Source organism: Panthera leo, chromosome F3 (assembly GCF_018350215.1).
Source record: "Panthera leo isolate Ple1 chromosome F3, P.leo_Ple1_pat1.1, whole genome shotgun sequence".
Taxonomy (NCBI): domain Eukaryota; kingdom Metazoa; phylum Chordata; class Mammalia; order Carnivora; family Felidae; genus Panthera; species Panthera leo.
In genome coordinates, this window is record NC_056696.1 from 31,796,967 (window position 1) to 31,823,812 (window position 26,846).

Sequence of the window (26,846 nt, forward strand, 5' to 3'; positions counted from 1 at the left end):
GTGTGTTTGAACACCCTCAAATCTGTTCTTCAGTTTCCTTGAAAATTTCTACCTACTTATGTAAACCCCTGACATCCCGAAAGAGGACTTTGGCTTCCTCCCTTTTGACCTCAAACTTTTTAGTTGGGTTTTTCTTTCTAGCTTATCTCTTGGCTCAGGCAGAAGACCCTGAGGGCAAAGCATCCCCCGAGGGGGACCGAAATTACGCCCTCAAGCAACAAGGACTGCCCTGAGCCAGCAAGACCCCCATCCACGATTGGCCCCAAGAGGATGATCAATTTAACCTTCACTGCCTACCTGCACGTACCTACCCTTCTTTGCCCCACATTTGCCTTACGTAATCCTGGAAGTATTTTCGACATTTTGGAGACAGTCTTTGAGACCGTCCGCTGTTTTCCTGGTGTTGGCCTCCCTGATATAAATTCCTTTCTTGCTTCACCACCACTCGTCTCTCTGCCTTTGTGTTTTGTCACTGCCAGTTAACGGACCTGGTCTGTTTGGGATCCCCACACCAGGCGCTCTTGCACCCCTTGTGCCCTTGGCGCGCCGGCTACCGTCCCCCTCCTCTACCGTCCCCCTCCTCCACCCACCATAGCCTCCACTGTTAACTTCCTTTCTGAACCACTTTGCCATCTACTCTGTAATTGTGTTCCTCCCTGTTGGGCTGCACTGCTTCAGAGTTCTCTCAGGGTCAAGAATCCATACGCGTGTTAAGCGCTGTCTGTGGACAAATAAATGATGTGTCTTGTACATATGTGTTAATATTTTCCAAACATGTAGCTGCTGTTTTAATTAATAAATCCCTTAAAAGCATCATAGACATTTTTGTTGTTGCTTTTTGTTATGGAGATTTTCACTCAGTGGTAGAAGAACTACTGTATAGATACCTGCCATATTTTCTGACATTAATAAAGACCGTTTGTGTTTGCAAGTTAGGATATACTGCCCCACAAATAAAACATGCCGAATTCCGCTTCAGGTTTTTCACTGTTGCTTTTCTTTTGCTGTTCTGTCTCTTTAATTTGTCAGTTTCTTAAGGGCAGGGGTTGTAGTTCTTCTTCCTTTTACCTTTCTTGGGCCAGGCTGCAGCTCTTGGGCCAAATCCAGCCCATGACTTGTTCCTTTTGTAAATCTCCAGATCCTGGTTTTTACACACCACCATTTGCAGTCAGTCTGATAGGAAACACTTTGAACCCCAATTAAGTGAAATGTTACCTCCTCCCAAGAGAGAATTCCGTGGTTCTTATTTGTTGTAGACTTGTATTGCAAAAGTTGTGTTCAATTTCATATTTTTAACTTTGTCCACCAAAAATTTGTAGAAATATGTTGGCAAACAAATTTGTTATGGAAATACCTATGTAATATACTCAATATTGCCTCTTGGCCTTAATAGCCTAAAATCTTTACTATCTGACCCTTTACAGAAAAGGTTTACTGACCCCTGCCCTATAGCAGTAGTTCCCAAATTTGTCTGCACATCTGAATTATCAGAGGAGCTTTATGTATGTGTGTTTTCCTCCATCCTGGAGATTCTGATTCAGTACATTGAGATGGAACCTGGGAACCTGTATTTTTAATAAGCTGTTTAGTTGTTTGGGAGTCACTGTTCTTTCATGCATTTTGTAGGGTTAAACTCCAAGAGCTAATGAAATGGATATTGGATTAGATGCCAGAGGACAGCTTCTTATTTTCTTACTTCAACATGTACCAACTATGGAACCATATCCAAGTAGTGACTTGTTTTGTAGGTTTTTAAAAAATTTCCAGTTCATCTGTTTATAGACAGTTTTGCTCTGTCCTCTACAGTAGTAGTTGTTTTACCTATTGGGATTCATAAGAATTGCTTTTAGAGTCTGATAAAAGTTATGGGCCCACCCCCTAGAACAGTGCACCTGTGTTAATTTCCTATGACTGCCATGGCAGGTTACTCCAGAAGCGTGTAAAACAACAGAAATTTATTCATGCATATTTCTGGAGACCAGAAGTTCACGTCAAGGTGCCAACAGGGCAGAGACTCCAGGTGACATTCCTTGCCTCTTCCAGCTTCTGGTAGCTGTAGGCATTTCTGGACTTATGGCTGCATCACTCCAGCCTCTGCCTCTGGGGTCACATTGCTGCCTCTTCTGTGTTCTGTGTGTATCTGTAATAAGGACACTTATCATTGATTTAGGGCCATCTGGATAACCCAGAATAAGTTCCTCTCAAGATCCTTTATTCACAGGTTCCAGGGATTTGATGTGGATGTCTTGTGGGGTGGAGGGTGGGCATTTTTGGATTTACCATAGCACCTTTGCACATGCTCACAGTTTTACAGTTTCAAAGGGTTCACGACTCTGAGGTCCGTGTATGGACTCCATGGACTCCAGGTTTAAACTCTTTGCTCAGTGAGAAGCACCTTACACCTACAGTGTATTCTAGTTATTAGTCCCTATTCTCTCCTCTTATGTCATATTCTTTTTTTTTAATTTAAGTTTATTTATTTATTTTGAGATACAGAGACAGCATGAGTAGAGGAGGGGCAGAGACAGAGGAGAAGAGAGAGAGAAGCCCAAGCAGGCTCCACGCTGCCAGTGTGGAGCCCAATGTGGGGCTTGAACCACAAACTGTGAGATCATGACCTGAGCCAAAATCAAGAGTCAGACACTTAACCAACTGAGCCACCCAGGCGCCCCTCTCCTCTTATATCATGTTCTTATATTCAGCATGCTATTACCACTGAATCTTGAAATGGTGTTGTTTTCTTCTCATGACCTTAGATTCTTTAGGGTTTGCTTTTTGAGCTGGTTTCTCTGCTTCCTTTAGGAACTCTTTATCTTCTGATAAGACTTACTATTTTAAAAGAAAAGCCAAGTTTTTCCCGAGCCTTTCTACTGAATTCTGTATCAAGGAGGCTAACTTCTGTGCAAACCATATGTAACTGATTATGCCTCCAGTGAGAAGAGAAACTTACCTGGAGTACGATGTGCCAGGCCTTCTAGCAAGTGCTCTCACATGGCTTAATTAAATACTGAAACCCATCCTCAGAGGGAGGTCATATCAGTCCTACTAAATAAGTGAGGAAATAAAGACTGGTGGAAGTTAAGTAACTCGTTCATTGTGGGTGACGGAGCTAGCAAGGGACAGAGCTGGTCTGTGAATGAAGGTCTTCTGCCCATGCTGCTTTCACTATACCATGAAAACATAGCATACCTCCCTTTTAGTTGAATGCTTAGTAATCTGCGTAACAGGGGCTATCTATGCTTTGGTGTCAGGAACCAGCAGACCTGGATTTCAGTCAGGTTTACAGTGCTTACTTATCGTATTACCTTGTACAATATTTTCTCTGATCCCTAGCTTTAAGTAAGACCGATACCTGGCTTGTGTGCCTTATGGGGCTGCTCTAACAACTGACAGACTATGAATGAAAGTTCCTCAAAATCAGAAAATCTTACTAATATGCAGTATAATTAATTAGTTTCTCATTTGATTATACTTTTAGTAGTTTCTTCTTTTACTATCCTAGATTTCAAAGTTTGGGAATATGGTCAAGCCTCCAACCAGAGGCTACATTAGTTCCAAGGCTGAATTTGTTTGCTTAAGACCTCTTGGGTGCTTGGCTGGTGTGAGTGCTTACATTTGCTTTCTTCTCTTTCATTTTTAGGGGAATCCCCACTTTTGTCTAGTTCAGCTGCACTTAGGATATCTACATGTGTGATGAGTTTCTGAGCAGTTCTCTCTCCTAGGTTAGTTTTTAACTCCTCTCATTGCCTCTTTGCCATGGGTTTGGGTGGTGGCCTGGGACTATGCTCTGGAGACCCTTCCCTTTTCTCTACCCGCCCCCCCCCCCCCAATTTCTTGACACCTTCATTCATCCGGAGATAGTTTCTTATCCAAAGCTAAAATCCCGTCTCTCTTACTTCTCACTAATTATAGGCTCCTTCTATCTTTGCCCTTGTCGTCCAAGATATAAAGATACTACAGACATTCCGTCCTAAAAAATACCCCCATTTAACAAACACCTTCGTTCCTTTCCTCCATCCCACATATGGCCAGTTTCTTTTCCCTGCTGGCTTTCTGTGGTTTATAAGATAATATTCAAAAACTTGGTGCTTTAATAACCTGGCTCAGGCCTGCTGCTCAGCCTTATCTTTTGGTGAGCCTTTCTTTTATTCTTCCAGTTACAGTGCAGAATGTCCTTTTTCTATCAAGAGCCCGTCCCTTTGTTTGGATTCCATTCCTTCTTGCTTGCTGAGGAAACTTCCTTTAGTGTTAAGGTCCTCTTTCTTCACCTTTCACAAAAACTCTCAAATTTCCAATTATACTTAAAAAGTTGTAGAATATGGTAATCTGGGTTCACATTCCCAGAGATGGGAGTGGGGCATGTGCTGTCTATTTTAACACAGTCCCATTGCTTAGGGGCACCAGGGTGGCTCAGTCAGTTAAACGTCTGACTTCCTCTGTCTTCGGCTCAAGTCATGATTGTGAGGTTCCTAGGCTCGACCCCCATGTCGGGCTTTGTGCTGACAGCTCAGAGCCTGGAGCCTGCTTTGAATTCTGTGTCTCCCTCTCTCTCTGTTCCTCCCCACCTCGTGCTCTGTCTCTGTCTCTATCTCTCTCTCAAAAATAATAAAAATTAACATTAAAAAAATTTTTTTTAAAAAGTGTATCTGTTATCTGACCTCAGATTTACAGATATAACCTTATTTTTCATTCTTTAAAGTACCAGCTATCTATCCCAGAAGGTGTCTACCTAGGTTGTGTTCCCATGTGTCTTTGGTATCTCTTCCCTTTGTGTGTTAGCTCACAGTGATTTCTCCTCCTCCTGCCACCTGTGGTACATATTTTCATAGATAATGCATTATTCCCCAGTGTGTCTTTTATTCTCAATAAGTGAGCAAACTTCTTGAGGGCAGGGATCATGTTACATCAATTGGAAAGTTTGCTTATGTTTTATATTGAAGAAAATGTATCTTTTAAAAAACTAAAATACAGCTTATTGAGATGCTGGTGAGTGGGATGATGGTATGACACGAAGGCACATGAGAGGTGAAATGACCAGGAATAGCAGATTCATGGCTCTGGTCGCAAGCTTACACAAGGGCTTACTTCTGTGGACTGGAAAGGCAGGCAGAATTGCCTATACCATTTAGTATGTTCTCTGTTTCGGTCTTTCTCACTTCTCCTTTCCCTCACCTTGTACTTCTCTCTCTCTCTCTCTCTCTCTCTCTCTCTCTCTCTTTTATTTTTGCTAAGCTCAGATAGTTGGGTAGTATGATTCCTCCCACTGTATTCATGAGTTAATTTCTTCATGATGGAACCCCAGTTTACCTTTATGTCTCCCACAGTGGTAAAACCCTGTTTCTCTATGAAAAGAATAAAACTAGTTGAATGAATGAATACAGGAAACAGTGCTTTGGGGGATAGTGAGCAGGAGGTGATGTAAATTAATTATACTTACCATCTGTATGTTTTTCTTTGCAACTAATTTGGTCAGGCAAGAAGCAGCCTAAGAGTTCTGTTTCTTGTACTTGATTTAAAATACCTGTGAGGGGAGAGATTTGGGTCCAGCTATCTCTAAATTCCTTCCTAGTTCTAAGCTTTCTAAAATCAACCCCCTACCATTTTTGAAAAAAAAAAAATTAATGTTTATTTATTTTTGAGAGAGAGAGAGGGAAAGAACATGAGCGGAGGAGGGGCAGAGAGAGAGGGAGACACAGATCCGAAGCTGAAGTTGAACACTTAACCAACTGAGCCACCCAGTGCCCCTAAGACCCCCACCATTTTTCATGGTCTGATTCTAAAACTATTTAAAGCTCTAGTAGCAAAGCAAAAAAGTACCTATACTGCACACTTATTTCCTGGCAATTTGGTATAATCTTTAGAAGTTAGAATTTCCCTTCTTCTAATTACTCATTTCAGGAATCTGAGGCAGATATTACTGAATTCTGTTGCTTAAACTGTCCCAGAGGAATCAAATTAAACTAACTTTGATTTAAGTTCTGATCTCTGATTTAGTATAGTGTTAATTGTATTTAGTATAGGTAAATGAAAGAAGCTATTTAAAAGGTTGAGAAAATAGGGGCGCCTGGGTGGCTAATTCAGTTAAGCGTCCAACTCTTGATTTCACCTCAGGTTGTGGTCTCACAGTTCATGAGTTAGAGACCCACATGGGGCTCTGTGCTGACAACATGGAGCCATCTTGGGATTCTCTCTCTCCCTCTCTCTTCCCCTCCCTTTCTCTTCCCCCCCCCCCTCTCTCTCAAAAATAAATAAAATCTTAAAAATGTCAAAAACTATAAAAGGTTGAGAAAACAAAACTGAGCAAACTGAGGATTCTGCATAGAGTAAAATACTTTTATTAGAACATACTAGAAAAAAAAAAAAACTTAAGATGTAAGTCTTGCTACTTTGACTCTCAGTGATTTAACAAAATAAATTTGGACCAGGCTGCTTTGGGGGAGAGGTTGTTAGTGTATGTGACATAATGAACATTAAAGAAACAAATAAGAGTGCAATGTATTAGTAAAAACTTTCATTATTACTTTGTTCTTGGGGAGCAGGGGAACTCTCTTAATTACAAAAGTAATAAGTCAAATGCTGAAAATTTGGAGAAACAGAACAATATAAAAAATAAAGGAGAAAAAAATAGAACAAAAGTCATTCGTAAGTTTGCCATGCTGCAGTAATCACTATCCTTGGTAATCACAGTCTCCCCCTACCTCTAGACCCCCAACAAACTCAGATATGTTCTCCTTCACTCTAATTTTGTCTTTTTTAGAGTGTCATATAAATGGAACATTTTGAGATGGGCCTCTTCTCTCAGCATGCTTGTGAAAGCCATCCAAATTGTTGCATGTATCATTAGAATGTTCTTGTTTGTTGCTGAGTAATATTCCATTGAATGGATGTACCACAGCTTATATCCATTCAGCTATCAAGGACATTTGGGCTGTTTCCAGTTTTTAACAATTATGAAAAATGGCAGTATTAATGTTCATGTTCAAGTTTCTGTATTACATAAGTTGCCTTTCTCTAGGGTAGGAGTAAACAAACTATGCCCCATGTGCCAAAATTTCCTGTTGCTTGTTTTTACATGGCCCTATGAGCTAAGAATGGCTTTTACATTTGTGAAGGTTTGTAAAAACCAACAACAAAAGAAGAATATAAAACAGAGACCCTATGTGGCCTACAAAGCTTAAAACACTTAATGGCTGGCCCTTTACAGAAGAAGTTTGCTGGCCCCCGCTCTGGGGTAAATACCCATATTCCTGGGTCATGTGGTAAGTGTCTTTTTAACTTTATGAGAAACTGCCAAACTGTTTCCAGAATGGCTATACCATTCTGTATTCCCAACAGCAGTATCTATAAGTTCCAGGGTTTGTTTGTTTGTTTGTTTTATCCTTGCCAAAACTCAGTATTAACAGTGTTTTTAATTGTGGTCATTCTAATCAATGTTTAAGGTTGCTCATCATGGTTTTAATTTGTATTTCCCTAATGATTAATGGTGTTAAACATCTTTTCATATGGTTGTTTGCCAATCTTATATCCTGTTTGGTGAAGCGTCTGACTTTTTTGCCTAGTTTTTAATTGGGTGGTTTGTTATCTTACTGTTGAGTTTTCAAAGTTCTTTATATATTCTGGATACAAAGATACCAATCCTTTGTTGGCTATGTGATTGTCTATATTTTCTCCCCGTCTTTTCATCCCCTTTGCAGTATCTTTTGCCTAGCAAAAGGTTTAAGTTTTGATGAAGTCCAATTTACTGGTTTTTTTCTTTTATGAATTGTGCTTTTCATGTTATGTCCAAGAACACTTTGCCTAGACCCGGATGATGGATGTTCTCCTAAGTGTTCTTCTAGAGGTTTTGTAGTTCTGAGTTTTACATTTAGCTCTCTGATCTGTTTTGAATTATTTGTTGTATAAGGTATGGGTTGAGGTTTCATACTTTTGTAACTTTGTTTGTTGATAAGACTATTTGTTTCTCCATGGGATCGACATTACACCATTGTCAGAAATCACTTAGCCATATTTGTGTGTTCTATTTCTAGATTCTATTTTCTGTTCTGTTGATCTATGTGTCTGTCCCTTCACCAGTACCACACCATCTTGATTACTGCAGCTTAATAGTGAGTTTTAAAATTGGGTAGTATGATTCCTCCAAGTTTATTCTTCTTTTTCAAATTTATTTTGGCTATTCTAGTTTGTTGCCCTTTCTTTATAATAAAATTTATAAATCAGTAAATCTAATTGTATCTGAAAAAATTCTTACTGGGACTTTGATTAGAATTACATTATATTTGTAGATTAATTTGTGGGAGAATTGGCTTTTTACTGTGTTGAATCTTTCAGTCCACAAACGTGATATTCATTTCATTTTGGTCTTCTTTGATTTCTTTCATCAATGTTTTATAGTTTTTAGCATATATATCCATTTATATGTTTTAATTTATATCTAAGTATATTTTTGCACTATTATAAATGGGATTTAAATATTTTTTTATTTCCTCTTGTTCATTTCAAGTATAAAAAAGATTGATATTTTGTGTGTTGACTTTGTATCCTGGAACTTTATTTTTTTTAAGTTTATTTATTTTGAGAGAGATTGAGAGAGAGCACAAGTGGGGTAGGGGCAGAGAAGGAGAGAATCCCATACCTGTTCCATGTTGTCAGTGTGGAGCCCAATACGGGGCTTGATCTCACAAACTATGACCTGAGCCAAGATCACTTAATCAACTGAGCCACTCAGGAGCCCCATCGTGCAACTTTATTAAACTCTAATTAATAATGAAAGCTTTTTTTAGATTAGTTGGGATATTCTACATAGAGTCATGCCATTGTGAATATGAACAGTTTTATCTCCCTTTCCAACCTGTAGGACTTTTTTTTTCTTGCATTATTGAATTGGCTAGGCCTTCTGGAATACTGTGAAGTAAGAAAAAAGAGTTTGATATCCTTGCCCCGCTCTGAATCTTATGGATAAAACATTAGTATATAATTACTACTAAATATTATGTTAGCCTTGGGTTTTGGGTAGAAACACTTTATTACATTGAGGAAATTCCTTTCTATTCTTAATTTACTAAGCATTTTTATTATGAATGGATAGTGAAATTTGTTAAATGCTTTTTGTGCATCAATTCATATGTGTCTTAGTCCATTCAGGCTGCTATACAAAATATCATAGTCTGGGTGGTTTATAAACAACAGACATTTATTGCTCACGGTTCTAGAGAGTGGCAAGTCCAGGATCAAGGTGCCATCATTTTCTGGTGAGAGCTCTCTCTGTGCCCTTCTCACTGTGCCCTCACATGGTGGAATGGGCTGGAGAACTCTGTGGGATCTCTTTTATAAGGACACTAATCCTATTCATGAAGGCCACACCCTTGTGACCTAATTACCTCCCAAAGACCCCACTATTAGCATCACCTTTGGGGGTTAGGATTTCAACAAAAGAATTTTAGGGAGACACAACCATTCAGACCATTCAGACCAGAGCAATATGATCAGCAATAAGGTTTTTCTTATTTAGACTGTTAACCTGGTGGATTGCATTCATTGATTTCTGATACTGAACCAACCTTGCACTCCTGTGATAAATCTTACTTGGTTGTGGTGTATACTGTTGGATTCCACTTACTAATATTTGTTGAGGATTTTAATGTATATTAGTCTATAGTCTTGTGTTTTTCTGGTTTTGGTATCAGGGTAATGGTGGTCTCATAAAATAAACTTGAATGTGTTCTGTTTTCTGGAAGAGATTTTTTAGAATTGGTGTTCTTAAATGTTTAGTAGAATATGCCAGTGATAACCATTTGAGCCAGAAGAATTATTTTTTGGAAGGTTCTTGCCTGTGTAAATCAATTTCTTTCATAGAGATAGACTTTCAGATTATTTACTTAATCTTCAATGAATTTGTCAGTTTGTGGTTTTCAAGGAATTGGCTCATTTCACTCAAAAATGTCAAATTTGTGTTTGCAAAGTTGCTCATAATATACCCTTAATTTTTTAAAGTCTTTGTGGTATGTGTAATGATGACCTGTCTATCATTCCTGACGTTGATAATTTGGGGATTTTTTGGTTAGTTTTGCTAGAGGTTTATAAAACTGCGTTTACTTTCTTAAAGAGCTCCATTTGATTTTATTGATTTTCTCTATTTTTTTTGTTTTCTATTTTATTGATTTCATCGGTTTCTGCTCTTTTGATTCTTTGGTACTCTGTTATCCACTTAGGACTTATTTATATCCAAAAAAGATTTTCGATTTCTGTATGAGTTTATTCACTGACTGACTCAAAGAACATATTAAAAAGTCATGTCTTCTAAATTTGTGCATGTGTTTTTTAGCCTGGCTTATCGCAGTATAATTTGCAGTAAATAAATTACAGTAAAATTTACCTTTTGTAGTTTATAGTCTGTGAGGTTTTTTTTAAATGTTAAGTAACCTTCCTTCCTCAAATTGATTCTGTTTTGTGAGTCAGTATAATGGCTTTAGGATCACTGTTTTTAAGGAATTTGTGGTGGATTCTTATTGTTTTTATTTTCTTTTTGAGATGTGAACTATCCTGATCAATACTAGTCTATAACTTTTAGGGGAGGTTTATTGTTAAGTTAGAAAGAGAAAGAGAGAGAGAGAGCAAGTGTGTGTATGTGGTGGGCGGTAGGTGATGATCTTTGACTTTCATTTTTAACCAGAATTTTAAAAATTCAGTTACAACTAGAGAAGTTTCTTCCAGATTTTATTCAGTTGTCCTTCATTCCCTTTGGAAATAGTGGACCTGACCCAGTTCTTTTTTGAGAATACATTTCATAGAACAGTGTGTTAAAATATTTTTGTTCTTTCAGTCAAGTACAGTGTAAGAACTGGCAGGCATCCATAGCTTCTATTCTTTAACATGCACATAATTCTATTCCTTGGTTAAGATATTGACTCCATTATTATACTTACTTTTTCTGGTATAGCAAGGTTTGAACTGAGGAACATAGCTACTTCATATATAATAAATTATTTGTCTCTACAAACATTTTTACTTTGATTTTGTTAGTCACATGACTTTCTAACAGTGATCTTTGAAGTATATAGTGGTATGGTAAAAGTATGGTAAAAGAATACCATAAATATTGGAAATTAAATATGTTTGGGTTTTTTGGAGTTTTTTATTTTAGAGAAAGAGAGAGAGCGTGAGTGGGCGGGGGTGAGAGAGAATCTTAAGCAGGCCCCACACTTACCACAGAACCCAATGCAGGACTCAATCCCACGACCCTGGGATCATGACCCAAACTAAAATCAAGAGTAGGACGGTAGGGGCACCTGGGTGTCTCAGTCAGTTGGGCATCCGACTTCAGCTCAGGTCATGATCTCACAGTTAGTGCCCAAATCGGGCTCTGTGCTGACAGCTCAGAGCCTGGAGCTTGTTGTGGATTCTGTGTCTCCCTCTCTCTCTGTCCCTCCCCCACTCACGCGCTCTCTCTCTCTCTCTCTCTCTCGCTCTCAAAATAAGTAAACATTAAAAGAAAAAGAGTGGGACCCTCAACCAACTGAGTCACCCAGGTGCCCTAGAAATTAAATTTATTGAATGAAATTTAGATTTTATAAAATTCAGGATGACTTTGTTACTATATCAGGATCATTTTTTAATAAAAAAGTTGTTTGAGCTACCTTTACTTATTTGATTTAATATCCCATGTGGGTCTTAATAAGTTGACATTTAGTTTGAAAAGAAATTTTGGCCAAGTTGTGGCTGTAAGATAAAACATATATTAGATTAACTCTTAATGATTATACCCTGAAAGGATTGTAGAAACTAACATTGAGAGCCATTTATAATGCATAACATAAGATGCATAACATTAGATGTCTGTTGAAATGTTCTAGATGTTTAAAGTACAGCGCCATTTTTTCCCTATATATGATAAGAAAAAAAAAAGCTATAACTTGGGGGGAATAGAATGGAAAAGAGAGAAAAGGGATGGGGAGAGCTGAGGCGGCTGAGGTATATTAGTTTCAAGGGGCTGCTATCATATAACAAAGTAGTACAAGCTGGATGGCTTCAAACAAAAGAAATTGATTCTCTCATGGTTCTTGTTGGTTTGAAGTGCTAAAATCAAGATGTCGGCATGGTTGTGCTCTCTCTGAAGGCTCTAGGTGAGGATCCTTCCTTGCTTCTTGCTGCTTCTAGTAGTTGTCCTCAGTCCTTATGTTGTAGATCTGTCACTCCAGTCTCAACCTCTGTTGTCACGTGGCATTCTCCCTGTGTATATCTCTGTCCACATTTCCTTCTTAAAGGACACCCGTCATACTGGATTTAGGTTGAGGGCCCATTTACAGATATAGGATGTATATAAACTGGGAGGGAGGGGACGCTATTCAACCCAGTTCAAAGGGTTCTAAATTCAATTTAAATTTTGAGATAAGCCAACACACTAGATTTATCTGCCTTATACAAAGCAAACAGGTAAGATACATTTTACGTAAAAATTTTTTATTTGCAATTATATTCACTTACATGCTTTCCCATTGTGTAGGCTCAGGCCTAGGTATCTAGCATTTTCCCTTCATGTGATAGAAATTACATTAAAGGAATATTTTGTTATGAAACCTCTGTTTATATAGATGTGGAGCCAGAACACTTTCCACATTACCTCTTAATAGCTCAATATTTATAGAACCAAGCTAGACTTTTTTTTTGAACTCTTTAACTGCTATTAGAATAATAATTTTGGGGTGCCTGGGCGGCTCAGTCAGTGAGGCATCTGACTTCAGCTCAGGAGGTCATGATCTCACAGTACATGAATTTGTCAGCTCAGAGGGTCATGATCTCACAGTCCAGGAGTTAGAGCCCTGCATCAGGCTCTGTGCTGACAGCTCAGAGCCTAAAGCCTGCTTCAGATTCTGTGTCTCCCTCTTTCTCTGCCCCTCCCCTGCTCATGGTCTCTCTCTCTCTGTCTCTTTCTCTGTCTCTATCTCAAAAATAAATTAAAAAACATTTTAGAAAATTTAAAAAAAGAATAATACTTTTATTCTTTTTATTTTATATCCACGACATCTAACAGCTCCTGGTGCTGATTTATTGAATGAATAATGCATTAATGAAAGAATGGAGTGTGTGTGTGTGTGTGTGTGTGTGTGTGCGCCTGTCTGTCTGTCTGTCTGTCTCTATGTTGAAGGGTTGTCAGCAAAGGCATGATAGAATGAATTTTCCTTTTTAAAACCCAACTGGTGGGGCGCCTGGGTGGCTCAGTCGGTTAAGCGTCCGACTTCAGCTCAGGTCACGATCTCGCGGTCCGTGAGTTCGAGCCCCGCGTCAGGCTCTGGGTTGATGGCTCAGAGCCTGGAGCCTGCTTCCGATTCTGTGTCTCCCTCTCTCTCTGCCCCTCCCCTGTTCATGCTCTGTCTCTCTCTGTCTCAAAAATAAATAAAAACGTTAAAAAAAAAAAATTAAAACAAAAAAAACCAAAAAAAACCCAACTGGTGGCATCCTTGACACACTGGTCTGAATTTCGTTGTTATTACTTTTAGTATATCATTTCATATTGGTATACAGATGCTGTGATTCATAATATTCCTTTGCATAGATATATAATAATTTACGCTCTCTTTTTAATTTTAATTGTGAAAGATACAGAACATGAAATTTACCATCTTAACCATTTTTAAGTATATACTTTGGCATTGTTAAGTATACTCACATTATTGTGTAGTCAATCTCCAGAACTTTTTTATCTTGCAAAACTGAAACTCTGCTATTGAACAACACCATTCCATTTCCCCCTCCTGGGAACCATCATTTTTTTCAATTTCTATGAATTTGAGTTAGTCTCTGTTTTGAATCGTTATCCTCTTTGCTCTTACAAACAAGGCTGCAGTAACTAGCTTTGCATATGTGTCATTCTGCACATAAATAAGTATATCTGCAAGATGAATTCCTAGAAGTAGAATTTCTGGGTAAAAAGATTTTTGCATTTCTCAGTTTTGATATATATTGCCAAATTGACTTCCCAAACTGTTGTACCAATTCAGACTCCCCACAGCAATGTACGATAGAGCAGCTGTTTAAATGTGTTTCAGTAGTTAGCGTGTCAGCTGAGCTGACTTGGGAACTTGGGAAAGGAAAGGCCGCTCGGTAAGAAAGTTGGTGCTACTGCATTTTTCAAGGGGCTGGGCTCTCTCCCAGTATTCTGTCTCTATTCTTTAAGAATTATTTGATGTACTTTAGTGTAGTTTTATCCTGCATTCACTTAAAAATTTTTAAATAAAAAATTTTCCCACATAGTATATAGGCTATTTGAGTGTTGGTAATAAAATAGATTTGAATCTGATAGAATGATTAGAATACCTCACTTTGCAAGGAGGTCCTACAACTTAATACTATATGTTTAGCTCGGCTGAAAATTTCCTTAATACAAAATTCGAAGGTCTTTAAAATCAATGAATAGATGGGTTTTAACAGAAAGGAAAATCAACAGACCGCTTTTCTGAAATGCATTCTTTTTTAAAAATTTTTTTATTTTGTGTGAGAGACAGAATGAGTGGCGGAGGGGCAGAGAGACAAGAGACAGAGAGAGAGAGAGAGAGAGAGAAAGAGAATCCCAAGCAGGCTGTGTGCTGTGCTGTCGATGCAGGCCTCGATCCCACGATCCTAGGATCTGAGCCAAAATCAAGAGTTGGCCCCTTTGCCAACCAAGCCACCCATGTGCCCCTCAGACGAACTCTTACGAGGAGCTCCACTATGTTGGGGTGACAATGAAGGGTGACTGGAGAAGGAAGAAGGCTGGGGGAGGCAGAGCCAGTGGGCTCCACATCTCCTCAAGCCTAGTTCATCCAGAATTATTACACACGGGTGGCTTGAGTTCTTTACTTTTAGCAGTGTGTGAGGTTAGTGAGTACTAATGTGTAACCAGCCTCTCGTAATTCATGTCAGACGTTTGAGGAGCCCTAGAAGCTTTGTCTCGTAGAATCCTGATGTGTGAAACTGATGCTCATTTATATTATTTCTCTGAAGTAAATTTACTGTAAAATGAGGCATATTAAAGCAGTTTCCTGCATGGAGATACCACTGTTTTCCTCAGAGTGTATGTACAGGTTTTAGTACAATGACTTTTCATCTGGAGATTTTAAACATTAGTTTTCTTATATTCAAATGAAACTATTTGCATATATTTGTGACGTTTTCACATTTTATTATAAAGTAGAAATATACTTTATTATGCAGTATATTTGAAGGGTTCTGGAGACCTTCTCCCAATCATGATCACCATCAGTGGTTTGGAATTCATTCCCTCAGACTTTTTTTAACGTATAAAATAATATTTAAATTTTATTCCTTCTTTAAAAAGGTGGAATCATGCTATATATACTGTTTTGTGATTTGCTTTACTTGATAACAGGTCCTTTCTGGGTTAGTGCATAGAGATACATTCTGCTCTTTAAGTGGACGTATACTCTTCTATTATATCATAATTTTGTTATCCGTTCCCCTGTTGGTAAACATTGGAGTTCCAATAAGTATCCCTTATGCATGTATCTACCTATTTGGACAAATGTTTCTGCAGGATAAATTCTAAGAAGTAGAACTTATATATCAAAGGATGACCATTTTACATCTTAATGGGTATTTTGGTGCTCTATAAAATGTTACATCAATATATCAACATCCTGATATTTATAGGAAATAAACTTAGTTCAGACTTTAAGAAGTTTTAGCGAGGTGATGTGTCATCATTGATGTACACCAGTTGTTCTAATATAAGGTTTTTAGTAATGTAAAACCTTTAAAGTGACAGCTTTTTTATTCTTACAGTGATGGAATGGGGGGATGATATTAAAGTGGTTTCCAAAGATGAAGCAGTAATGTTGGTGAATCATCAGGCAACAGGAGATGTATGCACTCTGATGATGTGCCTCCAAGACAAAGGACTGGTAAGCCATCCTGAACGCAGAGGTGGACGGGAGAAGGGGGAGGTTAACAAAGAATCAATTCAAGTATCTTACTAGGGTTTGGAACATAAACTTTAATATGTATACTTTTTCTGAAAATTGAGAAAATTTTAAAAAGAAAAATATATACAATTCTAAGTAATTCTGACTATAATTAGAATTCTAATCTAAAAAAAAAAAAAAAAAGAATTCTAATCTATAATTCAAAATACTATTCTAACTCCAGGACAGGAATTTGGAGACTTTCAAAAAAGTAGCTGGAAAATAATGTGAATGAGCTGGTTTTTTTTAAAAATAATTGAGGTAAAAGCAGAGTTAATATGGTTCAAATCGGGGACTGTCTTGAGGTGAAGTGGTGGATCACTGGTTTGAGAAATACACAAAAAGCAGTAGTGTTTAAGAGAGAGGTCCGTGAATTAGATGATCTTGGGGATCTTTAGCCAGAAGGAAAAAAGGTAAATATTTTGGATTTCCTTTACAAAGGAAATTGAACAGAAAGATACTACACCCATTTTATTAAGTGTTACTAGGCTGTGTGAACTGTTTTACAGTTTACATGACTTATATTAATAAGTCAAGATAAAATATATCCATCAACTGGGTGGGTTTAAAATAAATTCAGTCTTTAGCATTAAAAGAATTATCACCTTAGAAGTTGAAGAGGTTGTGTTACTAGAAAACCAAATAAATGGAAAGTGTATAAATTAATGGAGTTAATATTTATCCTAATAGTAAAGAAGCAAATCAAAGAACTTTATTAAGTGCTTCATGTTCATTATCAGTGACTGCAAGGATAGAACACCATCCTGTAAGACACTATCCTCGTAAAGGAGTGAACAGTCCAACAGAGGAAAGTGTAGCAAAGTGAAGAGTATTCAGTGGAGAGGGTGCTCCCCATGATAGGCATAGAAGACTTTGTAGAGGGGCAAGGACATAAGCGTGGCCTAGTTAGAGTGGTGAAGCAGGGGCCTTCTTCCTTAGTGAAATACTCTTGGCCAGAACACCAAGGCAAGACTAAGCCTGGGGTGTTTAGGTCCTAGAGATTTTGACTCAGTAGGTCAGGGAGGGGTCATAAAATGAGGTGAGAGTAAAGGAAAATATGTTTGATGACTGCTGAATCTTTTCTTGTTTATCTGAAAAGCAGAAACATAATCTCACTGGAATGTGGAATAAATTCAATCCTTTCTTGAACTGTTAAAAGAATGTTGCTGTATAAATATATTTGCATTTATAATAATATTTATTACTTGTGATATTAAAATTTTGTAAAAACTAGATTATTTGGTCTTGTATGAAAGAGAATCCCCAATTAACAGACATTTTTAATCTTATTGATAGGATCATTACACTCACAGTGATTATTCTGAAGGCTTACAGTGTCCTTGATTGGTTTTTGAATTTCAAAGAATGATTACAGTGTGGTCAGTATAAATACGCCTAACTTTAGTGCTCTAACCCCAGTTTGGCATGGATGATAACTGTATTAACTAGAATATTAGATAACCTGAAACTCACCAATTGTGTGAACAAAAGAAAATTTAGTTTGTTTGTTTCCTTTTATAAAAAGATTTCTGTTAGTTTGTCTTAGGTTCATTTTTCTGTCCAGATTATGATCTGATATTAGTGAGTAGATATTAGTACAATCTTGAGGAATTTTTTTTTATCTTCTTTCATAAAGGGTAATAGAGAAATATAAAGCTGGAAGCATTATAATCTCTCCCTCCTGTGCCTATCAAGTATAAGGCAATATTAATTTTCATTTACCAGTAAGAATGTTTGCTTGACTTATTGAATATTCCATGGGTATATTCAAAGAAAGAAGGCTAATGCTAAATTGTGGCCCAATTTTAAAAAATATTAGTTTAATTGTGATGTGAGTGTAAACAGCTTTTAGAATTCAGGAATCTTCTTGTAACACCCGTTAGTGTTACTCAGCGGGCGTCCCGTTGGCATTTTGGTCGGACTGTTGTGTTGTGTTCTGAACTGTCCTGGCTATTGCTGGATGTTTTCCATACCTGGCTACTACCCACTAAGTGCCGGTAGCATGTGCTAGTCAATGTGACAGCCAAAATCGGCCTTAGAAATTTCTAAAAGGGAGAACCATTGACTTGACTATAATTTCAGAAGGATATAAAGAACAGAGTCCTTCATGTAAGCCTCTCTAGATCTTTTGATATGTAGAAAATCTGTGCTTCCGGATAAAGAATAATTGATATGGGCCAATTTTGTTTCTTGAAGATACCTAAGAAATTTCTCAGTGACAGGCCTATGAAACGTTGACAAGAGTTGCTTCAGGCAGCTGGTATTTACTGAGCTTCTTTTGAGGAATATGAAACAAAGGATTAATTGTATTTTCTAAATGTGCTGGTACCTTTTAAATAAGTATCTGTGACTTGAGGCATGTTCTTTTATGGCAATTGATGATAAAACTAAAAACTTTTTTTATTTGTCAAAAGAACTTTATTAGACATGTAATAAACATTTGCTGACTTGTAACATTTCCCCTAAAATAAGTTAGGACTTGGGGCACCCGGGTGGCTCAGTTGGTTGGGAGTCTGACTCTTGATTTCGGCTCAGGTCATGATCTCACGGTTAGTGAGTTCAAGCCCTGCGTCAGGCTCTGCGCTGATGCTGCGGAACCTGCTTGGGATTCTCTCTCTGCCCTTCCCCACTTGTGTGTGCATGCACTCTCTCTCAAATAAATAAACTTTAAAAAATAAATAAAATAAGTTAGGACAGAATTATCCATACAAATCTTAGAAGATAGCTTGGCTATCTTATTGAACTGATTTGTTTTAGGTGACCTTCTAACTGAAGAGGCAAATCCACTGTAAGTACAAGGTTAAGTTATATACATTAAATACATTAAAGCTAGAACAAGTAAAGCTCATTCCTTTAGTGTTGGTATTTTAAACCCAGAAATTAATAAATTGCCACTAAACTTCATACTGTGTATAAAGCTCAAGTATTTTATAGGTTGAAGTCACTTGCTTTCTGTTTTGTTCCTTGGGGCACTTTTCAACAGATTCCATTTAGTTCAGATTTCAGTTTATTTAAACAAGTAGTCATCATTACAAAACAAGACTGAAAAGTGAGATGTTGGTGATCATTTTATTCTGTATTAGTTGACTTGGGGAATCAGTACTTCACTGAGCATGTATCTTTATTTTGTAAAGTGATTTAACATAGTAGTGTGAATGAAGTATGAGTTGTGTAATTGACCTATTTAGTGATGCTGAAAAATTATGCTGGAAGCTTTAATGTTACATTCTTTGTCAGCTTTTTTAGTGTTTTTGTAAAAGCAGCAATGGTATTGATGCTTACTTTTTTCCTAATATTTAAGTTCATATAATTTGGTGTTTAGAGGTGAAGTTTACATATGTTATTCCCATAGAAACCAAAGTAGAGCTCTGTTGCACTCTTGATTGAGGTTGTAGCTTTTAATTAATTCCTTTAAGGATTATAACCAGGAATGCTATTTCCTCAGCAGGGAAGAACAATTAACCAGTTTATTAATTAGACCCCTGTTTATAGTTACTTATAATTTTGAAATTTGTTTGAAATAAAGTCTCACTCTTAATATGAATATTAATTCTTATCAGCAAGGGATACTATTTCTGTGTTTAAGAACTGAGGTGCTGTAAATTTTTTTAATTTATTCATTTATTTTAAGAGAGAGAGAGAGTGAGAGAGAGAAAGCGAGTGAGCATGGGGAAGGGGCAGAGAGAGAGAGAATCCCAAGCAGGCTCCACAGTGTGGAACCCCACACAGGGCTTGAGCCCACGAACTACAAGGTCTTGACCTGTGCCGAAAACAAGATTAGGATGTTCAAATGACTGAGCCACCCAGGGGCCCCAGTTCTGTAAATATGTTTTTGCTGGGGAAGAGGATAGCCTTGCATAAAGTAACAAATATTCTTCTTAATGTAATAGAATGTTAAATCATTCTATTAAATGAAATTTTAAATGTTCGTGTATTTTGGACATTTTTGTACTTTTATAAAATGTTATAATTTTACATTTATATGTAAAATACATTTATATATTTATAATTTATAACTTTTAATATTTTAGCTATTAAAACCCCATTTTATTTTATTTTATTATTTTTTTAATATGAAATTTATTGTCAAATTGGTTTCCATACTAAAGTCCCATTTTATAAAGCTTTAGTGCTTATTAAACTTACTGCCCTCATTTGGTAACATTAGCCATTTTATTGTTTCCAAATAATTTTACAAGTTCTGTAAGAATTACCAGAGACTTTGCTTAGGGAGAGCAAATTTGGAATGGTTAAGTCCAAATTTAAGAAGTTAATTCAGGAATTCCTGGGTGGCTCATTTGGGTGTCTGACTCTTGATTTCAGCTCAGGTCATGATCCCAGGGTCATGGGAGCCCTGTATGTCCTGCTCCACACTGAGTGTGGAGCCTGCTTAAGATTCTCTCTCTCCCTCTGCCCCCTTCCCCACTCACTCTCTCTCTCTCTAAAAGAAAAGAAAAGGGGCGCCTGGGTGGCTCAGCCAGTTGGACGACTGTCTTCAGCTTTGGTCATGATCTCATGGTCTGTGGGTTTGAGCTCCGCGTTGGGCTCTGTGCTGACAGCTCAGAGCCTAAAGCCTGCTTCAGATTCTGTGTCTCCCTCTCTCTCTTCTCCTCCCCTGCTTGTGTCCTGTCTATCAAAAATAAATAAACGTTAAAAATAATAATAATAATAATAATAATAGAAAATAAAAAAAATTTTGTTTGTTGCACAATAACATACTTGGGATTTCAGGACTTGGAATCAATACCAGTAACTGTTCATAGAGACTTTGTGCTTTAATTGTAGAAATAAACACTAGATTTAAGATATTTAGGTTAATTAAGAGTGTGGTTGGATAATTATATTTAAAAATTAGAGACCTGGCTAGACTATAGCAGGTTGCTTCTGTTTAACGTATAATTATTTCTTGCTTTTATATATTTTAGGTTGTTGCTCAAATGATGTGGTTGATGGACCATATTTTTAAGTATACAAACTTTGGAATTGTTTCTCTGATTCATGGAGACTTCTTTATAAGACAGGTAAGTAATGAGTATTCTTTTTTAACAGTGATAGCCTGATTAACCTGACAATTTATTATAAACATGGGCATAACAAGACCAATTATAATAGATAGAGCCAGTTACACTATCTTAGGGAGCTCTTCCTCCAAATCTTTGTTCTCTGAAACATTTATTTCAATCTGAATTTGAGTATGCTCAAGCAGTGAAATGGTGACATTGCAAATACTTTAGTCTCTATCCTCCTCCTCCTATCTAAACAGTGCAATGCTTAGTAACGATTTATCAAGCACCCGCCACATTCCCAGCTCTTCTGCTTCTTAGCCATGTGAATCAGGCAAGTTATTTAAATTTCCAGTTTCCTCATTTTTCAGATGAGAATAATAGGTACTCCCCTCATTGGGTGGGTGTAGGGGTTAAATTAAGTATACACTCAGAACAGTGCCTGCCCCCTTCATTGTCATTTTCATCACAATTACCCCTATCATCATCTGTATTTTCACTATTATTTTTATTTACAAGTCATTGTTCTAAGAAGGTATCTAAATTACCAGTAGGTAGGTAGGGTAGGTAGGTAGGTAGGTAGGTAGGTAGACAGGTAGGTAGATAGATAGATAGATAGATAGATAGATAGATAGATAAATATATATATTTTGGTGACTCGTATTAGGAAAAGTGAATCCATCAGCTTTTTATGAATACGGAAAATATTTATTTATTTATGTTTTTGAATCCAGAAAAACTGTAGAGTAGAAGATGATATTTGGCACAAATGTAAAGAATGAATATGGGTTTGTTAGAGAAAGGTAGATTGAGAGTGGGTCCGAAGCATTAGGGATAGTTCACTGTCTGAGAAAGAATCCTACCTTCTTATCCAGTCAGCACTACATGATAGTATCTCCCTGTATGCTAAGGATCACACGCTTTATTTTCTCAAAAACTGAAATACGATATGCAGGAGTTTTTATGTATGGTAATGCTTCACTGTTCTGGTATTTATATATTTAGCAGCTTCAGCCTTGCACATAATAATTACTTAATGAATAACTGATGAATCTGATTAAGCCTCATATGAGAACCACAAATTCTGGAAACCTTCTGGAGACCACAAAGCTGGAAGTATGTAGAAAAACTTCTAAGCTCTGTGAATGTAGGTGTGAGAAAACACATATACTTTACTCCAGACAATTTTATGTACAGAACATTTTTGTTTTTCATATGCTGTGCAATTATCTGGTTTCTTCTGGAAACACTCTTGGTGCTTCTGAGCAGAGAGATGAATAAAAGCACACGCTGGAGCCTCTCTGCAATTTCCCCTCCTACCTCTGTCTTCCTCACTCTTCACCCATCAGCCACACTGGCCTTGGAACTGTTCTTTGAACATGCAGAGCTCCTTCCCATCTCAGGGCCTTTGTCCTGTTTGCTCTTGTCACCTAGAAGACTCTGCTTCTCCTCTCCACTTGACTGGGGCCCTCGCATTACTAGCTCCTTGCTCCAGTTTCGCCTCCTTGGGGCTGCTGACCCTGACCTTGTCGGCCTTCTCTATCCTCTTACTCTTTTTATTCCTAACACATCACCAACTGAGTTTACACTTTGTAGTTCTCTGTCGTTTCCATTTGAGTCAGTTCCGTGAGGGTCTCTTGTTACCTCTCTATCTCCAGTGTGTGGGACAGTACAGTGCCTGCTGAGCAGCAGGGGCTCTGTAAATAGTCACTGATCTGATGAATGAGTGAACTCTCAGGAGCAAGTAGAGCAGTGTTTTTCTTTTGGAGTGCTAATGTAATATAAGTGCTAATCACTTGATTTTACCACTGTGGTCAGAAGGGGAGGGAGGAGGGGGGACATCACGATACTTTAGAAACTGTTGTTTCTATTTAATTTTATGGCATCTTAATTTCCAATGTATATTTACTTATTCTATATGTATCTGCCTTCATAGGGAAAATCACATCGTGACCAGCAGCTTCTTCTTCTCAAAAAGCACCTAGAAAATAACTACAGGAGCAGAGATCGAAAATGGATTGTTTTGTTTCCAGAAGGGGGCTTCCTCAGGAAGAGGCGAGAAACAAGTCAAGCATTTGCCAAGAAAAATAACTTGCCATTTCTTACACATGTCACTCTGCCAAGGATCGGGGCAACAAACATTATTTTGAGTGCACTTGTAGCACGACAGGAAAATGGAAGTCCATCAGAAGGAGATGCTAAAGAATTAGGTATGATGGTTTTTAGCATTTTTTTCTTTTGTTGGAACTCAGGGATTATCTGGAGTTCCAGAAGATAACATTATTGTTCTTTTTTATAATTTTTATCAAATAGCAATAATACTCAAGGAGAAGATGAAAATTTAATGTTTTAATGTTTCTATTTACAGAGTTCATGCTTATAATCATTTATTCACATAACCCAGAAATGCATAAAGTCAAAGGTGTCTTTCCTTACACTGCTTACCCATGCTTCTAGTCATTCCACTTCTGCAGTAAACATCCATATAAATATCTTTACATATCTGTGGAAGTCTGTAGTATAGATTCCTAGAATGGAATTGCTAGGTTAAAGGTACAGGAATAGAAATGACTGATTTGAAAACCTAATGATAGATACGCAAATGGAAATAGTAATAATGTATATTTCGTTCATTTATCAAATGTAGAAAGTTTTGAGGGTTTGTTTTTAAGAATATGAACTTAATGCAGTTTCACAGGGTTTATGAAGAGCCTTCAAATGACTCCCATCATTCCACTACAAATAATACTTATCAAAAGGAAATAATCTGAAATACCGGCCAAAGGGTTTATCCCAGCATTATTTTTATATATTTATTTTTAATTTTTAATTTTTTCTCAGCATTATTTTTAATAGCAAAAAATTGGAAATAGAGGGGAGAACAGAGAAGTAATATCAAATATCCATCCAACACAATATAGTTAGTTACTATAGTAACTACGGCCATTACAAATGATGTCTACAGAGGGGTTTTATGGCTTTGGAAAAGGCTCATGCTGTATCATGTTAATGGAGTGCGAGGGACATACAACTCTAGTGAAACTGTTATGAGCTCAAATGTGTCAAATGTAGGAGATGAGCTCAAGGAGAGATTCCAGATGTTATCAGTGATTGCTTCTCAGAGCTATAACTTTATGGATGATTTTCCCCCATTTCTTAATACTTTTCTGAAATTAAAAAAAAAAATTTAAGGTTTATTTATTTTTGAGAGAGAGAGAGAGCAGGGGAGGGGCAGAGAGAGAGAGTGGGACAGAGGATCTGAAGCTGGTTCCGTGCTGATGGTGGAGAGTCCAACTCAGGAACCCTGAGATCACGATCTGAGCCGAAGTCTGACGCTCACCCGACTGAGCCACCCAGGCACCCCCTGAATTTTTTTTATAATGAGTATGTATTACTTTTATGGCCAGGAAAATGCAAACCACACTCAAAGATGCAACTGTCTTGGAGATAGCCTGGTGCATTGTGAAGGTTTGCAGAAGGTATTTGTGCCAGTAACACGAAGACTGTTTTGAACAAGTTTATCTGAGATACTGTGAAATTTGGTGACAAATGATAAATTAAAAAACTGAAAGAAACTCACCAGGCCTGTTTCCTCAGTAGTGTTTTACTATTTAAAAAATATATTCTTCAGATAAAATAAAAATAGAAATGATTGGCCCTCAGAAATATGTGTTTTTAAATGAGGGTTAGGACCAGACATAGAGATAATGCCTGTAAGATTGCACTGAGTTTTCCATTCATGTGTTTTTTTAAGCAGCTGCTTGGCAGTCAGCTCTCTTAATCTTTCATCATCTATTAAAAAGACAAATTGAAATAATCTTTTAATAGAAAAGGAAAGTTCAGAATAGCTTCAGACAGCCACTGTGGCAATGTCAGCCAAGCCAAGGCTTGAAGGCAAAGGTCTTCCAAATAGAATTAGTTGCACTAATAAAGACTGCTGTTTTGCAATAGTTTTATCCTGTCAATAATACCCTGTGGTGTCTAGATCTCAAAGGTAGGGGCAATTGTCATATTGATCACACAATAGTGAAGAAATTTTTTTTCTTTTGGAGAGAAACAATTTCTTTTTATAACCAAAGCAAAGTAGTTTATAATTTATCTTACCTTAGTTAAAATTTTTATTCTAGATGTTTAGGAAAAATAAATTCTAGAAAGTTATATACCCTAAAACTAGTTTTACTTGTATTTTACCATTTTCTTCTCTATGTTTTGGTATTTTGTGTCTTATTTTCTTTAGTATTCATATTCACTGTTTAGTGTTTTGTTCCATATAAACACAAAACAGGCCTTTATATCTGTTTTAATATGTGATCCATACACATATCAAAATTAAGTTGTGTCTGATTAAGGGTTAGTATTTTTTTGTTTATTGTGTGATTTAATATATATTAAACTGAACTCTGATGATTTTTCCCAACCATTTTGTTATAAAACTTTTTAAGCATCCACAAAAGCTGAATGTTGTAGTTAATATCCACTAGCTGAGTGCTTGCTTCGGCAGCACATATACCACTAGCTGGCCAAATAGATTCTGTAATTAACATTTTGCTATATTTACTTTATCCTGTCTTTTTCTACCTTTCTATCCATCCATTAGTCCATCTTCTTTTTTTTAATGCACTCAAAGTAAGTTACAGACATCAGTATATACTTTACTCCTAATCATTTCAGCATGTACATCATTGGTAACTTGTTAAAATGTGTTTCCTTACATAAATACTCTGTTCCTTTACCAATAGGTTACTTAAACATTATTATTATTTTACCTAATTTTTGTTTAAACCCTTTTTTTGATAGTTTATTTTTTGAAAAAGTGGGAGGGAGAGCATGAGCATGGAAGGGGCAGAAAAGAGAGGGAGAGAGAGAATCCCAGTCAGGCCCCATGCTCAGCGTGGAGCCCAACGTGGGCCTTGATCTCATGACCATGAGATTATAACCTGACCTGAAATCAAGAATTGGATTCTCAACCAACTGAGCCACCCAGGTGCCCTTTCTTTTCTTTCTTTTCTTTTTTTTAAACCTATTTTTATGGGTATTTTTCCCCTTCAGAATATTATCAAAAAAATTTTTTTAACTCAAAGGTCAGCTTTTAGCTATTTGATATACACAAGTAAAATATCATTAATTCTTAATGCACATTTAGTCTTATGTTTAAGTTTTATTTTTTTAGAGATCTCTTAAATACTTCAAACAAAGGACAGACTATCACACAAGTCTGGCTATCTGTACTCTCTGGGAAGATTCATCTCTCAATTCTTGCTCTAACTCCATGCGGGGAATAAAAGCAGCATGCAGAGGACCAAAGTGAACAGAACTTTCTTACTGCCTCTCACAATAGCAGTTACCTGTTGTACCTACCAAAGGGTGGACAGCTTTATTGCTTTATTTGTATAGAACTCCTGCTAAAATGGGAGGAGTTTGTGTTAAATAAAAACAGCAACTGACAATCGTGTGACACTAAAATGCTTAATTTGGGACCTTATTCCAGTATTTATTAATTTTTTTTTTTACTTTTACTTTTTTTTTTTTTTTTTTTACTTTTGTTGTGTGATACCTTAGCTTCTGACTTTTTGATAGGCCAGTTCTTATGACTGATAAAATATAAATTAGACTTTGATAGTAAGTAATTGTATTGAATGCTTGAATGGTGCATGTCCAATAAATAATAGTGCTCTGTTATTTGTTAATTTGTTTGAGATTCAGCCATTTTATAATATATTAGGAAATGCTTGGTTTCATCCTAAATGAAGATGATACACTAAATGATACATCCTTATATCATATAAAACAGTAACAACCAAAGTTCATCTGTTTTCTTAAAGCAAAAGATACATCAGTATGCTTTACTTGTACTATATTATTTGCTGTAAATAATGTAAAAATTGATCTA

The 26,846-nt window shown here is 36.9% G+C and overlaps 1 protein-coding gene across 4 annotated transcripts in view; it reads left to right on the top strand.

The window, feature by feature from the left end:
• The window catches only part of LPGAT1 (lysophosphatidylglycerol acyltransferase 1), a 73,746-nt gene that overhangs the window by 16,855 nt on the left and 30,045 nt on the right, over positions 1-26,846 (top strand). For 3 of the 4 annotated variants that reach the window (XM_042925851.1, XM_042925853.1, XM_042925852.1), the window contains exons 3-5: positions 15,775-15,893; positions 20,879-20,974; positions 22,893-23,166. In XM_042925851.1, coding sequence (XP_042781785.1) covers positions 15,775-15,893; positions 20,879-20,974; positions 22,893-23,166 — 489 coding nt within the window. Of the gene's footprint in view, positions 1-6,246; positions 7,260-15,774; positions 15,894-20,878; positions 20,975-22,892; positions 23,167-26,846 lie in introns of those variants that run through there. The other variant, XM_042925854.1, reaches the window with a different exon arrangement.